Below are 16,084 nucleotides of genomic sequence, written 5' to 3' on the forward strand. Positions count from 1 at the left end.
CGTATAATTTTTTGAATTTTTTTAAACACGGCTTCAATTCCAATTTCAATACTTTTTTGAAATAGTGTAAATAGTGAAAAGTCAATAGGATTAGACATTAGACAAAGGCTATCTAAGACCTCTTCTCCATTGACATAGGATTGTGAATTGATGACAGTCAAGTGAATTCAATGACATGTACCGACAACAACGACCGTGATTTTTTTTCTTTTTTTTTCAGGATTATATATGTGCAACTTTGTATGACTATCATTTTTGGGCATGTTTTTACAAATCAACAGGAAGCATTTCTTTAATTCGCTCAGACGAGTTTTTTTCGACGTATCCGGCCGTTATTACAATGTATAAGGACGGACTCAGGCCTAAAATGACAGGTATGGTTCTCTTGATCAACCTTTCATCACTAGCAACACTGCACATGGCTATTTTTAACGATATCAGATACACACTGTATTATCATTATGAAATAGCATGCGTTAAGATAATTAAATTCAGCAGAGTTTAATTTCTTTCTACAATATATTTAATCTGATTATTTTATCGCTAATACCTACCTCTCGTTACGAATGTTAAAAATCTGAATATCATTAAAAAGACATATATATTAATACTTAGATGGTTGCTCGACATTGGGGTGTGAACACTTTTGTGTAAATCTCCAACCCAGTGGTAAATGTATGTGTAAGGAGGGATACACACTGAATACAGACGGATTGCACTGCACAGGTACGGAACCACTTCAGTAAGGAGATAGTATATAGTGTGTTACAGCACAATAATATTCACTTTCTAAATCTAATATTGAATTAATTTTAAAGAGGCTTTTCAACGAATGAAAATCTTAATCATATCGATTAATATTTTGAAGTGAACTAGGATGTCCGGCCTCGCCTTATGATCTATGATTACGACATAATGCTCTTCTATTATATTCATTGAGACCTGTAGTTAACAACTGACTTTTATTCTAGAAAACCACCCACTTTACAGTAAAGCAATTGTGGTTTCCAATGCCACCAACATATGTATGCTGAGTTTCCGTTCAGTAACTAACCACAGTGATCCTCTTCGTTGTGTTGGTAACGTTGTACAAGGTTGTCAGCTTCTGTCTGTGTCGACACCAGTAACAAACTTATCTACTACGTGGACACGACATCAAACTTCATCAGAGAATACAACACAGCTACAGACGGAAACCGACAAATTACAACAGTGGGGACAGTGTCGGGTAAATATTAGGCATGAAATGTTAGAAAATCAAGCATACCTTGGTCTGTGTTCCTAAATTCTCAATTCTAGTTGAAAAGTTCACAAAGAGGTATTTGCAACGTTATACATGTATCAAGAATGAAATGTGAAAACAAACGTATAGCCACTAATAAAGCATGTAAACTATTATCAGTTTTGTTATCCTGTACCTTCCATTACACATACATGCAATGTATATACTGTTGTAGGGATGGTGTTTGACTGGATAGATAGAAACCTATATTGGTCAGAAACCACAGGCAAGGTGAAATACGTCACCATAGCAACTTCATTTGCGAAGGAGCTGGTACAAGTCTCTTCACCTCCTTCTCACATAACAATTGATCCACATAACAGGTAGGTTATAAATAATATTTATCCAACTGATGTGTCTCCTTCAATAACAATCAAAACGTCAGGCCGGACATGATTTTTTTTTCAACTCGCGTATTTTAATTGAAAGCAGTGCATGCGACTGTTTACATGCATGTTGGCCTTTAAACTTGTCTTTGGTAATATTTAGTCTATTTTACGTGCTGCACGTACCCTTCAATACAGATTAAATGTATTGTAATAGGATACGATTACTCAGGTGTCGATTTCTTTATATGCACTGTTATCGATCACTAACACAAACATATATTTTCACAGGACACTTTTCTGGGTGGAGGGGACGAGTGGATTTGAAATGAAAATTGTAGCAATGTCCCTGGTCAGTAACGTGAAATCTGTCATACTGACTCACCCATCACCTGCCTATATAAAGGACATATTCTTTGATGTCTCCAGTGACAGGTATCTTTATAAAGATTAAATTTGGAAAGCGTTATTAATTTGTTGACCACTTAAACATACAACTTATACAGCTTATAATAACAATTTCCTAACTCGTCTACACAATGATATGAGACATTACAAACGATGACATTGTCAATTGGGATACAATGTATTACATATCCATATATGTTGTTCTTTTCATTGCATGTTCTACTACGAATTTGTGAAAACAAAATCACCTCTTCAATTTGAAGATGTCGTTATCAAAGAAAGTATTAACAATCTTATTTTTCAAATGAAATATTGATTGTGTATAATTCGTTTTTCAGAGTGTACTTTGTTCAGTTTGATAAGCTATCCAGTATAGAACGAAATGGCAGCGGAATACATCATTACTTTAGTGGCCTCCGCGATTTGGATCGCCTGGTAATCTACAAGGTACGCTCTTTATGATGCTCATTAATCTCGGTTTTGTTGAGCGTAGCTTATTACTTATTCATTTTGAATCTCTCTTATCATATGTTGTTGAATTAAGAGCATTCTATTTAATGACTTTTGATATATTATACAGTAAATACAATTTGAAGGCGTTTAGAGAAAAAAACAAGACAATTTTATATACAATTACATTCCTTTTGAATTTTTAATACTGCATGTTTATAGTAATATAGTATCTTGTATATTGAAATAACGACGAAACTACGCAGGATATTTTACGAGAGATCCTAAATTCTAGCAAATATTTCTCTATACACAGTTCAGGATTTTGATTCTTTTTTTTTCAGAGATACGCGATCTGGTCTACAACTACGGGACCAAACGTCTACTCCGTAGCTCTACAGCAGATTTCTCTACAAATGGCCAATTTGACGAATAAATTTGGAGTGATATCTGGATTGGCAGTTTATGACAAATCACTTCAAAGACTCACAAAAGGTTAAATTGTTGAACAATCTGTTGAAATAGACAAGTAGTTTTAATGGAATCGTTTCTGGATGAGTAACTTCCTCATTAATGTATTTGAGGAACAATTATGAAATCCTTAAAGACACAAGCAAAATGCCTGACTGTTATTTAGAAACATTAAATACTATAAAGATGGTAATTACTTTAGAAGTTGTATTCTAAAAAGTGAATTAATTATATAATAGTAATATACGCTGGCTGGTATCTGCTTATCATTTCTCAATTATAGGTCCATGCTCTCATTTGAATGGTGGATGTGAACAACTTTGCATGACTGGTATAAGTGGACGTGCTGTGTGCTCATGCTCATACGGATTGACTCTTCAAAATGATGGCAGAAGCTGTAGCAGTGGTAATCTAATCTAAAACCTGATTAAATGATTAAATAGTAATTAGTGAATAATAAGGAAATGAAAAATTAAATGCATGTGTAACCACACGAAAGAGTTAAATGCAAAAACATTCATGTAACGTTCCAAGTGCATTTGCTGTACATTTTTGTAGATAATGGTTGTTGGTCTGGTTGCGTCACTCACAAGAATGACACAACATATCATGTGTCTATCATTGATTGAATATGGATGTTTTTAAAATGCTATCATGCGGATCGTCGCCAGCAATAACCGTGCTATTATCTCCTTCAGTACCACAATCCTCTCAATTCCTTTTGGTAACCGACATCAATCATGGTAGATTGGTTCAAATATCTACAATTAATGCACGCATCACAACACTGGACATCAATGCCGCTGGGAGACCGATTGATGCCCTTGTAGATTTAGCAACATCATTTGTTTATTGGACCGATCTAAAAGATGACAGCATTATGAAGTCTACACTGAACGGAAGACATATAGAAACAGTTTATGTAGCATCAGGTAAGTGTACATTAGGCTACCTCTTGTGTTGGTACGTTAAATACTACCAATGCTTTCAGTTACCTAGAGTTAATAAGTGAAATGTATGTTGACACGTTTGTGCAAAATACAAACATAAGTGAATTGTCTCGGACGGTTTTCGTCAGTAACGCTCCTGAAAAATAAATATATTTTGAACATGGAAAGAAGAATGCACCAGGTCATGTGCATGTATACAATTACATCATTTATATCTCTACATTTTATACACCACAATACCACAGCAATATACACTGTAGCTTTCTCAAAGAGGTTCACAGATTATTTCAGTGTGGACGTTTTGGAAACGACCAATGTCTTTCTCACCTCCCCGAGAAACATACAGCCAGAGATACCATTTCGACGCTGACATCTTACACACGACATTTCTTTCAATGCCTCTTCACGTACGCATTTACAGCCCCGACATGAACACAGCGGATTACAGTATCTTGTTCATGGATAAAACACAAAGCCTGTGATGAGATTCGAGCTAGCCAACCTTTGGTCACGTAGCCGTTCATCCTGCTACTAGACCTACATGCCGCTATATATAACAAAATCTGCATGTTTAATAATTTAAACTGTACTTGTTGCAAAGACGTGCATCACTTATACAACATAAATTTGATTTACAGGTGCAGAGTCTTACCTTAATTCCTTAGCCATGGACCAATCAAACGGTAACCTTTATTTTTCCGTGACGGGTGAAACAGGCACGACATCCCCTGGTAGTGTTGGTGTACTTAGACCTTCTACAGGATTGGCTAAAACTTTGGTGACAGACTTGAGTCATGTAGAAGGATTAGTCCTATATCCATCAAAGGGGTGAGGAGAAACATCAGTATAAATACTAGTATATATCCGTTCAAGCGTAAAGACGATTCAAGGGTTATTAAATAATTCCAATGTAATCAGTGTATCATCATATAACAGACGTCATTTTCCGTTTGCAATATAACTTTCAAATTTTGAAATTGCACAGGTACACACCGGTACCAAAAATAAAAATAAGACTAGAGTCTGTTGGACTAGGGTTATTAGTCCGATAGAATCTAACACGCATATATATATGAATTAAAATTGATTAAATTGTTTATTTCATTCATGTGATATCGTGAAACTAATATTTCATCATTTGCTTTGAATCAATAATATATCAGAGAATTTTCAATTTCAACATATTTTATTGACATGATGTTAAGTCAAAAGGATTGGACATCAGGCATAGCCTATCTTAGTCCTTTCCTTATAATTAACAGATGGTAAACAAACATAGACCTATATACATATATGGAAGGTTGGTGAGGGTATCAGGGGAGGTAATTCCTTAATAATTACAAGGATTTATTAATTTTAACATTAAATAGTAACCCTTATGATATTTAGTTTAGCTAATTGTTTTATTATTTACTAAATGAATATTCAAACGTAGTGTATTTTGTAAAGTAGGTGTATCTATATGATGATATTGAGTTTATTCCCCCAACAGATACAGGCCATAAAGTCCATTTGTTTAACACACAAGCCATCCACTGAAGAGGATCAAAATTCAATTTCATCCCATTGAAACATATTAAGTTAGTAGAGTTACACCAACTCTTGAAAATAAAATGATTGTTTCAAAAAGACCTTTATAGGAATTACCTCACTTACATATAAGCACAAACAAATAAGGTTATAGATAAAATAGATTGACAGAAGATAAATTGTTAATAGACTGCCCAGAGTTCATTATTACATTAATCAAGTATATTTGGTAATCAAGAATAAATAGACGTTGTTCACTCAATTTCATATTACATATTCTAATATTTAATTATATTGCTGTATAATTGGAGTCACCAGGGGTTAAAAAGAAATATTAAAAATATTAGATCATTATATATCAGACATGATTTCAAAATCTCCTTGATTGCAGGATGAAATTTGAGACATATGTCAAGATGCTCAAGTTTTGAATATTATTACAAAGAGTACATCCATTGACAATGACATTGGTACATAAATGATTATGATGTGGATGATTTAAATGTTGTATAAGTACTAGACGAGGATTTTGATATAAATTACATTCAAAGAAATAATGTGATATAGTTTCAACAGATTGATTGCATTGACACATTGGAGATTCAATTAGATGATCATTAAAACGGTCGTAATTTAGATTACTTACGTTGTTTCTTAATTGGCATAGAATAATGTTTATATCACGCCGGCCAGAATATATAAATACACCAGTTGTAATGGATATAATATGGTGATTGTTATTTAAAAGTTTTTTAAATTGATTAGTGGAGTGAATATTACTGAATTCAGGATCGAGTCTATTCATTTCATTTAACATGGATGGGAAAAAACTTTCAAAATAAGTTACTGTACGACATAAAGGGGGGTCAAATAATCGAACTGTACGGAGTGGATATCTAACTAAGGTTTCATCATGAATATATGGTTCAATAATTTCTCTTAAGTAATCTGGGGTTTCATTATTTAATATTTTGAACATTAAGATAAGTTTGTGTTTTTGCCTTCTGCAACTCAATGATTCCCACCCTAATTCTGTATATAGTTTTTCATGTGAAGTACCTTTGCGTAAACCAGTAATTAATCTAGCAGCATCTAATTGAATTGATTCTAAGAGATTTTTTTTGTATTTGTGAACAGTTATCCCAAACAACATCGGCATATTCAATAATTGGCCTAATTTAGGATGTATATATGGTTGTTAGAGACTTCCTATCAATTTTAGTTTTTGATAATCTTAAAATGTTTATTCTTTTTGAAGCTTTATCATATATATTAGAAATGTGTTGGTTCCACTTGGCATCATCACTGAGTGTTAGACCAAGGTGTGTATATAATTTATTTTCAGTAACTGGTTCATCATAAAAATTTACAGCAGGGTGATCTTTATTATTTTTTCTAGAAAATATAACTGATTCTGTCTTAGCAGGATTAAATTTAATATCCCATTTATTAGCCCATTGTTTGATATTAATTAAATCATTAGTGAGACTTTGAGCTATTTCAATGGGGTTATTATCACATATACCATACAGAGAGGTGTCATCTGCAAATAGTTTTATCTTATTAGAAACACAGTCAACAATATCATTAATATAGATTAAAAACATCAGTGGTCCGAGGACTGAGCCTTGAGGAACCCCAGCTTGAACAGGGTCAAATGTCGATACAAAACCTTCAGTTTGAACTCTCTGTTTTCTGTGTAATAACATTTTTTTTAAACCAGTTTAAAAGATTACCTTTAATACCATATAACTCCAGCTTGTAAACCAGACCATCATGCCAAACCCTGTCAAATGCCTTACTAATATCGCAAAATATGTATCTAATTTCTTATATATCAGAGAATGAAAAAACAAGCTCAAAAGTTAAGTGAAGAGGACTGCTTTGATACACTTATTTACAAATTAGATTGAAAGGGGCTTCGAATAATATCAGTATTTCTCAATAAATATCAATATACTATTCCTCTTTACAATGTTAGTGTTTATTACCGATACTGTGTACACTGTTCCCTCGTAAGATGTTAGTACTTTCCTACCCACAGGTTGATGTTCTACACACACGATGATGACGATGATGATGCTGATTCTTTCACACGCATCATCCGAGCTTCAATGGACGGAACGTCTCCAAGTGTCATAATATCCCTTGATCCAGAGGACTTTTTCACAGACCTTGCTATTGACTACACATGTAAGTAGAATTTTCAAAGTAAACACAACATTGTTCATAAAAATAAACATTAAAAACTACATCAGTGTATGGAATTGCCTTCTCTAATCCACCTTTGTCATCATAATTATTATCTTTTCAGCTGACCGACTGTACTGGTCATCTATGAAGGGAGGCGTAGAATCCAGCAGTCTGTCAGGGTCTGTACGGACTAAATATACCACACCCACTAACCGAATACGGTCTATAGCTATAGCTGGAGATTACCTGTACTTTACATCCGATGGGAAACAGTGAGTAACAAGTAAATTATATAGGTTGTTTATACACAGCGGAATATTCGAGGTCGAATATTCTTATTACAAAGAAATGTCAAGCATTTTATAGTCTCGTGTCGGTTATTTAAGCTGAACTTTCAGCAGACATCCCATCGCAAGACCTAAAGGATGTTCCAAATACCGTTCGTAAAGTCTTTAACTATTTATTTAACCAATTTCAGCAAAATCATTAAGATGCAGAATGAAAATGAAGTTACTTTTATGACTGACAACGCCGAATTAGGATTTCTGCTGAACATGCATGTTTATCCAGGGCAATCACAGCCAGGTTTGTAGCCTTATCTTAGTGAAATATGTTTGCCTTCTTATCAGTCAATATTTTTAATTTCAAATTATCACCTAGCACAATACATAGTTATGTAGGAAGTGCACGTAAACGATTTCGGGCTAAACATTTGTTTGCGGTGACCTTTTTAAGCGAGAAGATGGAGTCTGCTAGATCCATTGATTTTTAGTGGAATAATTCTGCTATCTCGTTATTCTAGGTCTTTGCAACAATTTTTGTCATGTCATTTTTTCTTAAGTACCCCAACTGAAAATAAAATAAACAAAGAACACTTACGTAGATAAATGTATTATGAAACATATATCAAATTATCCTGAAATGTACAGCTCTAATTGATAAACGACTAAAAGTGATCAGTTTGTAAGTCTGTTATTTCAGACCTAATCATAAGAATATATATGTGTTTCGGTAATATAAGTGTAACATGTATAATTGACTTGTTATTCTATGATTTACAAAGAAGCAAAAATATCATGAAAAACATTTTTTGACTTCAGATAATACATATCCAAGATTTATGAGACTGGTCAGATTCAGCTCAGCACTTAACTGTGAATAAATTTCACTTGAATGTTAGAATCGCATTTGATTAACAAATAATAAAAAGGTTGTATTGTTTCTGAATGAATACATAATCTTATTTATCTCATAAACAATAAAATAAATCAGTGTTAAGTTTCAAATTATTTAATGATACACATATGCATGTACTTATCTCTTAACTATTGCAATAATTAGCGAGTTCCGTGTGTGCGAGTAACAATGGAGGATGTAGTACCTTTTGTCTGCCAAAATCATCACCTTCGTCCTCATACTGCGCATGTCAGGATGGTGTAGATCTCAAGTCAGACGATCCATTTACGTGTGAAGGAGGTATATATCTATATATATTCGGTAAAGGCGCATGTTATCGAGTATCACGTATTGTGATAATTATTTCAATGTACTATAAGTGCTATCTACGACAAATATGAATAATGAAAGTATTCAAAACATACTGTGACATAAACATGTATATGTAATGTAACTCTTTGAATGTAGAAATGAAATGAATTATGTTGATACCATACATCTGATTTACAGTTACACGATGTCCGTCAGCCATACCTAATGGAATGTTAAAAGATCCGTGCACACGTAACGCTGCTGAAGTGTGTACATTCCAGTGTGATTCAGGCTATAGCAGTACAATAGAGTCTGACACATTGACGTGTGGACAGGATGGACAGTGGAGTGATAATCCTCAAGTGTTCTGTCAAGGTAAGAACAGAGTGTCGAAGTTATGACAATTTTAATTTATGATGATTTCTGGTATACTTGTCTTTGACCAAACATAAACTTAATCCTGTATTAACGGGTAATATGCCCTTTGAAAATAAACATCTATCATATAATATATTCTTATCAATTTGACATACAAATGGACAGTTCCGCGATGCATCCATCATGGAGTGACATGTGTACGGGATGGGCTGTGGAAAAAAATCTCCAACTGCTCTGCAAATATATGTGTAAATGGCCATGCGTTCCCTAAAGATTGCACAGGAAAGATTGAGACAAATAATATTAAATCAAATTGATTGTTTCCTACTAGAGCCTTGTAGACACGCATGGATTATATGAATAAATTATATGATAAAAGAAAGGTAGATTGAATGGAATAACAAATATACAGCTATATAATGTAGGTCCTGAATCTCTCTACCTCCAGCGAGACATGTTGTTGTGTTCTAGTAGAGTATGGTATGTTTATATATACTCCTCAAACGAAAAATGGATTTCTTCGAATCTTTGTATATCCTCGAGATATCTGCATATTATTCCGAGGCGAGCGTCTATAATATTTTTAAGAGTTTGCATTGAAAGCAATGCTGTAGTTGTTGAACCAAATACCGTATTACTTTTGATATTTAATATGGCCTGTTTTTTGTTAACAGTATGCAGAAAAAGTTATGCTTTGCAGTAGAAAAATATAAATACTAGTACCACAGAATTTACTAAGACGTTGATGGCCCACGCAGATATGAAATTAGTGACATAGACAAGTTTTTAAAGGAAATGCATGGTCGACATCTGTAGCAATACCTCCATAGAACTGTTGGTTATCAGGCCGAAAGCTATGGGCCCGTAGTGATAAACACCACTAACGGTGATTATGGCTGACTGACAGGTCATGGGGAACATAGCTTGATCCCTTATATATATATAATATCCAGAAGTCAGCCAACATTGGGATATACAGTCCTTTGGTATTAAGTTCAACTTCATGTCTGATCTTGATCTGTCTGGTTATTTATCGTTGACGTACGGAGTCCAGCGTTCCCTAGGGTTTGACTGATTTTGGGTATAAAGCTGACTGACAGCAGTTAAATTCTGTGTTAATTATTTCATATTGCCAGTGTACTACCGCAAGTCCAAATGTATGATGATGAGATTCACTTATTTCATATTTAATACATCAAGCCAATTGTCAAATCCTCATGTACCCTTCTCCCTCTTATTCAACTTCTTATTATTTATCCTCACTGACTTTCTTTTTTCTTTTCTTTAATTTCTTCTATCCCTCGTTCTTTCTTTCATAAATACAGTACATACAATTTTTTAAAGCATCTTCAATATACTGTTGAATTTTATCTAATTATGAAGAATGGAAGGATTGTATGATGTATGGATCAATTGAATTGTAAATGTATTATGTACTGCTGAAAAATCTTCAAAAATGAAAAGAAAATGAAAAAAAAATGTTGTAAAGGGAGGCTATTTTAATTCTGCTCAGTGTCAGACTGTTAAGACATAACGACAACAGGTAAATGTTAATATATTTTTGTTGTGTAAATTGCAACGGTTAAAAACCTGTGACCTGTGACTTGCAGACAAAAGTCCATGTGACTTAGTTCGGATGAAAGTTGGGAATTTCTTTTACCCTCGACAGGGATATCTGCAGTTTTACGGGGTGAGATGTCCTTATATCACCCTAGGGAAAAGACATGTGCTCTTTGCACGTTCTCAAGGATTGCATTTCGTCACGTCAACAATACCATGACGTCATGGCGACAATAAAATGAAGTCACGTCGACAACTAAATGACATCAAGTCTACATTTCCGTACATTGATGAAACGCCTATCTAAAAAGGCTAAAAGAAAAATAATCATTCATCCCCATGGAAGTGAGACAGAGGAAGCTCAATCTTAGGGTCAATTTACATGTACGTCGAATATCATTGATCAAAATGTCTGTTGAGATATCAAATTATCTGTTTCTTTTTCTTAATTCAATGTTAGGTATAAAATATAGACAGAGATATACAATTTTAATTCTAATTAAGTGCATTTTTATTAAAAGCTGAATCGAACACTCTCGGCAGTCAAGATAATCAGCAGACAATGATATGCATAGGAGCAGGACTTGCTGTACTGGTCATCGTATCGGTCACAATAGTAGCGATAGTATGTGTTGTAATGAAAAGAAGGTAAATATATCACTTTTTGGATACCAAATTTAGTTGAAAAAAAATAAAACGTCATTGTTGATGAAACATACAATATACGAAAGATTAAAGCATGAAATCTGCCAATAACTTTCAAATCCTTTATCTATATATATTTCTCTCATATCTCGCCATGTTGGATAGAGTTTGCCCATGTAAGATAGCTATGTAAGATAAATCTATCTTGCATAGCATTTCACGCGCGCGGATTAATCTGCGTTCAAGGGGCACAACTCTCACAACGTCGTCTGCTTGTGTTCACATCCGACAGTCCTTATCGTCGGTGTCGGTTTTGAAACGTTGGACTTAACTATAAAAATACATACATTCTTAGATAAGTATATATCATATCAGCAGTAAATCAATAGGGCTACACGGTTAAACGATTAGACATTTCATCTGAGCGAACATATAACTCCGTTACTGTAACAAACAGTTAGACTACGCCTACAGGCCTGTTGTAACAGTTACAGTACAATACAGACTTGCCTACCCGACAGATTTGTCATTTGTCATTAAAAACATGTAAACACACACAATCACCTGACAATGACAGAAAGTAAAATAAAAGCCATACATAAAAAAAATATAAAAAAGAAAATGTCAAACGTCACAACCTATGAAATGGTTCCGTTTGCGTCAGCAGGGGGCCCTGGAATTTGTTTACTCTACTGTACTGTCAGTAACTGTTAGGCCTACCCAGTAACCTGTGTATTTGGAAGTTGGGAATTGGCTCTTAAGAAGGAACATTCGGTAAAAATGACAACCCTCGATGTTCATATAAAAATATTTATTTTAATTGTAACTTAGAGTCTATATTTGTGCAGAGTAACCATGAAAACTTATTGCCATCCTAGCCTTTCAATATGATCATCGTTAGCCTATCGACTGATCTATCTTCGTCATTCCATCAAGACAACCGGTTAAACACATATAATCCTATGTCACAGAAAAGATCGAATACTCGTATAGAGTCACTGTTCGCTGGTTCACACACGAAGTTGCCAAAATCACAGTGAATTTAAATTACCAGCCACGAAACATCGCCGCGTCATGGCGATCGAGATCAACATCACTCTCAATATCCTTGAACTATGCATGGAATTCCAATGACAGTCGTGACGTCATGCAGTGACGTAGTATTTTATAAAAAAAAAATTGACTTGACATTTAAAAGTAGTGTGTTCTGTGAAATGATTAAATATGTCGATCGAGGTGCAAATCAAATTATATGTGAAGTTGGAAAACTCATTTCAGCGTTGGCTTTCAGTATTGTTGATAGAACTTCTTTTTCTCGGATGTTGACAATTTGATCACGGCCACGTAAAAGTCGGTCAAGTTACGGTAATTTTTATCGGCGAATCGTTCATTCGTTCATCACTTAACCACAAAATGAATGAAATTTGTGTGTAAACTTAGTTTGCCAAAATAGGGTATGATCTTTCAGAATATCACAAGTATATTTAGTAAAAACGTAAAATAAAGAAATTAAAAAATTGAAGAAAATGGATGGCTGAGGGACACTTTCGCCAGAAATTCGGTAATGATATGAGAGAAAAAGACTCTTTCATTATGTGTGTATGTAGGATAGGGATATTCCACCCGAGGGGTCACAAAATGTGGTGAAACCCGAGGCTTGCCGAGGGTTTTACCACATTTTGTGACCCCTCGGGTGGAATATCCCTATCCTACATATACACATATGAAAGAGCCTTATAATCTTGGATAGAGACTATAGTTTGATAAACCAATTTAGCTTGACAATCTTTTGTGACATATCAATAAGCATAAGCGTGTTCTTAATGTATCAGTGTTATTAAGTATTCGTGTTATTTCTTTGTATCTTTTGATGGTCATACATTTTCCCTTGAACTCAACGAATATGCAAACAACCATTTGAAAAGACACACACGATAGCGACTCGTTAAGATAGGGTTGAGTTATTAGTACATAAACATAGTTTTTATTTGATGCTAGAAACTGGTCTTATAAACAGTATATTGTCAGATCAATTAGAACATATAATTGAACATATAAACCAATTAACAAACTAGCTTATAGTTTTGATAAATGCAATAATCTTTTAACAGAAAAAGTATAATGTGAACCTGCAAGTGGTTACCAGCATCTAGCGATGACCAAGACAATTAAAAACATATCACAGTAAAATACTTCAAAAACATTGTAAAAGGCCAAACAAATTACATCATGTAGTATATATTGAGACTTATTTGAAATCTCTTTGTTTTCATTCAATAGGCGACTGATTCAAGATCAACACAGACCAAGGAGTGAGCCGAACGTATATTATACACCTAATCAACAAGTGCTTCCCCAACAAGGGAATTTAGCTATGGGAAATTGTAAATCAAGGCATGTATGATGTAACATACCCGACACAACAGAAAAGTCCTCCTTCTATGGCAGTTCCAACTCCGCCATACTCAGTGAGGCCAGACTCCACGTATGATACCATATCACCAAGCAGTATCAACACTGACCCGCCTCCTTACGAGGAGCCAATACCGATCCAGCATGGTCCGTCAGTGAGATCGGACACATGGATTGTCTCTGTGCCAAGTGGAGACTCCGATTACATGACATTAATTCGCACAAATTCGAACAATGAGTGAAACAACTGATTCTAAAAGGAATTGAAATATCAGAGAAGTATATGTTTGAACGGTGAGAGTGCAGTGCATTGCACTGTTATATACAGGCGATGCATATAGAGAAAAATGTTGAATACATTTTTTCTGTGTTGGTAGCTACGTTCAGACACCAAAGAACACAAGAAAATTCACTAATATTTCAGTATTTTTTCTAAAAACAACAAAATAGCATGTATTATCATGTCATCTGTTTAGATTATTTTTTGCTTGTTTAAAGTATTATATTTATGGTGATCTCGAAGTTCTGTAGTTTGTCATTGAACAGATACGTGTAGGAGTTACGTCACATTATTATATCTATGTTTATAATTCAATACTTTATTTCACGTAGGAATTCTTATCACTAACGCTTTTATACAATGTAAACAGCTTGGTACATAATTGTTTAATATTGTGTTAATTTTCGGTAAAGTCACAACGAGCCTTAAAGCGACAATATCTGTAGATTTGATACTCATTAAAGCGACAATATATGTAGATTTCATACTCATTATACGGTGATTTTCTCTTATAAATAGTGAAAATGGGTTAAATATATTAATACACGGGCCTATACTGTAAAAATGTTCCAAACATATTTGTTCACGATTGTTAAACAATGTTTATCTCGGTTGATGTTTGTAAATAATGTTACACGGAGAAAGCTGACTGGAGACACGAGGTTCGAGTGGCAGTCTACCCAGCGTCTGCTGACGAGCGGATAACATGCATTCTAGAAGGACCTATATATACAGAATTGTATTGTTACTGTTTAGCACTGATTGGTGTTTCTACAAAATACGGTTGCGGACACTTTAGTTATTTCATTATTTAGGAAAGTCTTAGTTATATACATATATATATATATTTAAATATTACGCCTGAGAACATTTTCCAGTAGTGATTTTACAGTTATAATCGTTGTAAATACATCATATTTTTATATAACTGAAGGACAGCGCACTTTGTGTAGTTGCACTTCTCCTTTTACGTGACAAAAGACTGTCTAGTGTCATCTTATACATTACACCTTTCATTCAGGTAATTAGATCATAACTTATGATGAAAGTTATGTTATGGTATCGACGACATCAGAATAACGACATAGTAACCAAACCATAATTCAAACCCAATATTGATTAAACGAGGCAAAATGAAAACACAAATATAGATTTGCACGGAGATTTCTGAAAAAAAACTACAAGGATAATAAGACTAGGTGTTCTGGAAGAGTCAGCGTCCCCGCCTTCCGCCATACAAATATGGGTCAAATCCGGATTAAGTCACATGAGAGTAAGGGTGGTGGCAACGCAACCACTAGTTAAATATCAGTGAATGATGATGATGATGATGACGATGATGATGATGATGATGATGATGATGATAGTTATATCTATGATTAATTCCCTTACACTGATATTTTAGTATAGTAATATTCAATCTCATTCCATAATCTTCCTTTCTAAATTTAATTTTAGATCACCTACTTCATTGTCCCATTTTAATTCACACTATATTAGTGTATATTCTGTCAATTTTTACCTTTTGCTATATTAGCATTGTATGTATATTCGACTCCTAGTGCTTTAATCATGCCCTTCAGCAACACTTGTGTGATATACAAGCGTTCATTTTTAAATCATATTTAAGCTGTGATGATAATTATATATTTATTACATTGTTATATCATATCGTTATTTTAAACTATGCCATGCTTGTGTAAATATATTT

General features: G+C 34.1%; 1 protein-coding gene across 2 annotated transcripts; it reads left to right on the top strand.

Annotated features, from left to right (window-relative positions):
- The first annotated feature begins 3 nt into the window (after nt 1–3).
- LOC117321865 (low-density lipoprotein receptor-related protein 4-like) lies at nt 4–16,084 on the top strand. Of its 2 annotated transcripts, XM_033876463.1 has the most exons (17): nt 4–374; nt 616–726; nt 972–1,228; nt 1,458–1,605; nt 1,900–2,043; nt 2,355–2,463; nt 2,811–2,961; nt 3,221–3,343; nt 3,636–3,869; nt 4,526–4,715; nt 7,462–7,610; nt 7,732–7,882; nt 8,089–8,195; nt 8,952–9,086; nt 9,297–9,473; nt 11,558–11,684; nt 13,962–16,084. In XM_033876463.1, exons 4-17 carry the CDS (start codon nt 1,460–1,462, stop codon nt 14,083–14,085), a joined length of 2,067 nt encoding a protein of 688 aa, XP_033732354.1. In that variant the 5' UTR covers nt 4–374; nt 616–726; nt 972–1,228; nt 1,458–1,459; the 3' UTR covers nt 14,086–16,084. The 2 variants fall into 2 exon arrangements, with proteins under 2 accessions (XP_033732354.1, XP_033732356.1); XM_033876465.1 differs by lacking the exon at nt 11,558–11,684 and having other exon boundaries at nt 13,962–14,061.

This window comes from Pecten maximus, chromosome 2 (genome assembly GCF_902652985.1).
Source record: "Pecten maximus chromosome 2, xPecMax1.1, whole genome shotgun sequence".
Lineage (NCBI taxonomy): Eukaryota > Metazoa > Mollusca > Bivalvia > Pectinida > Pectinidae > Pecten > Pecten maximus.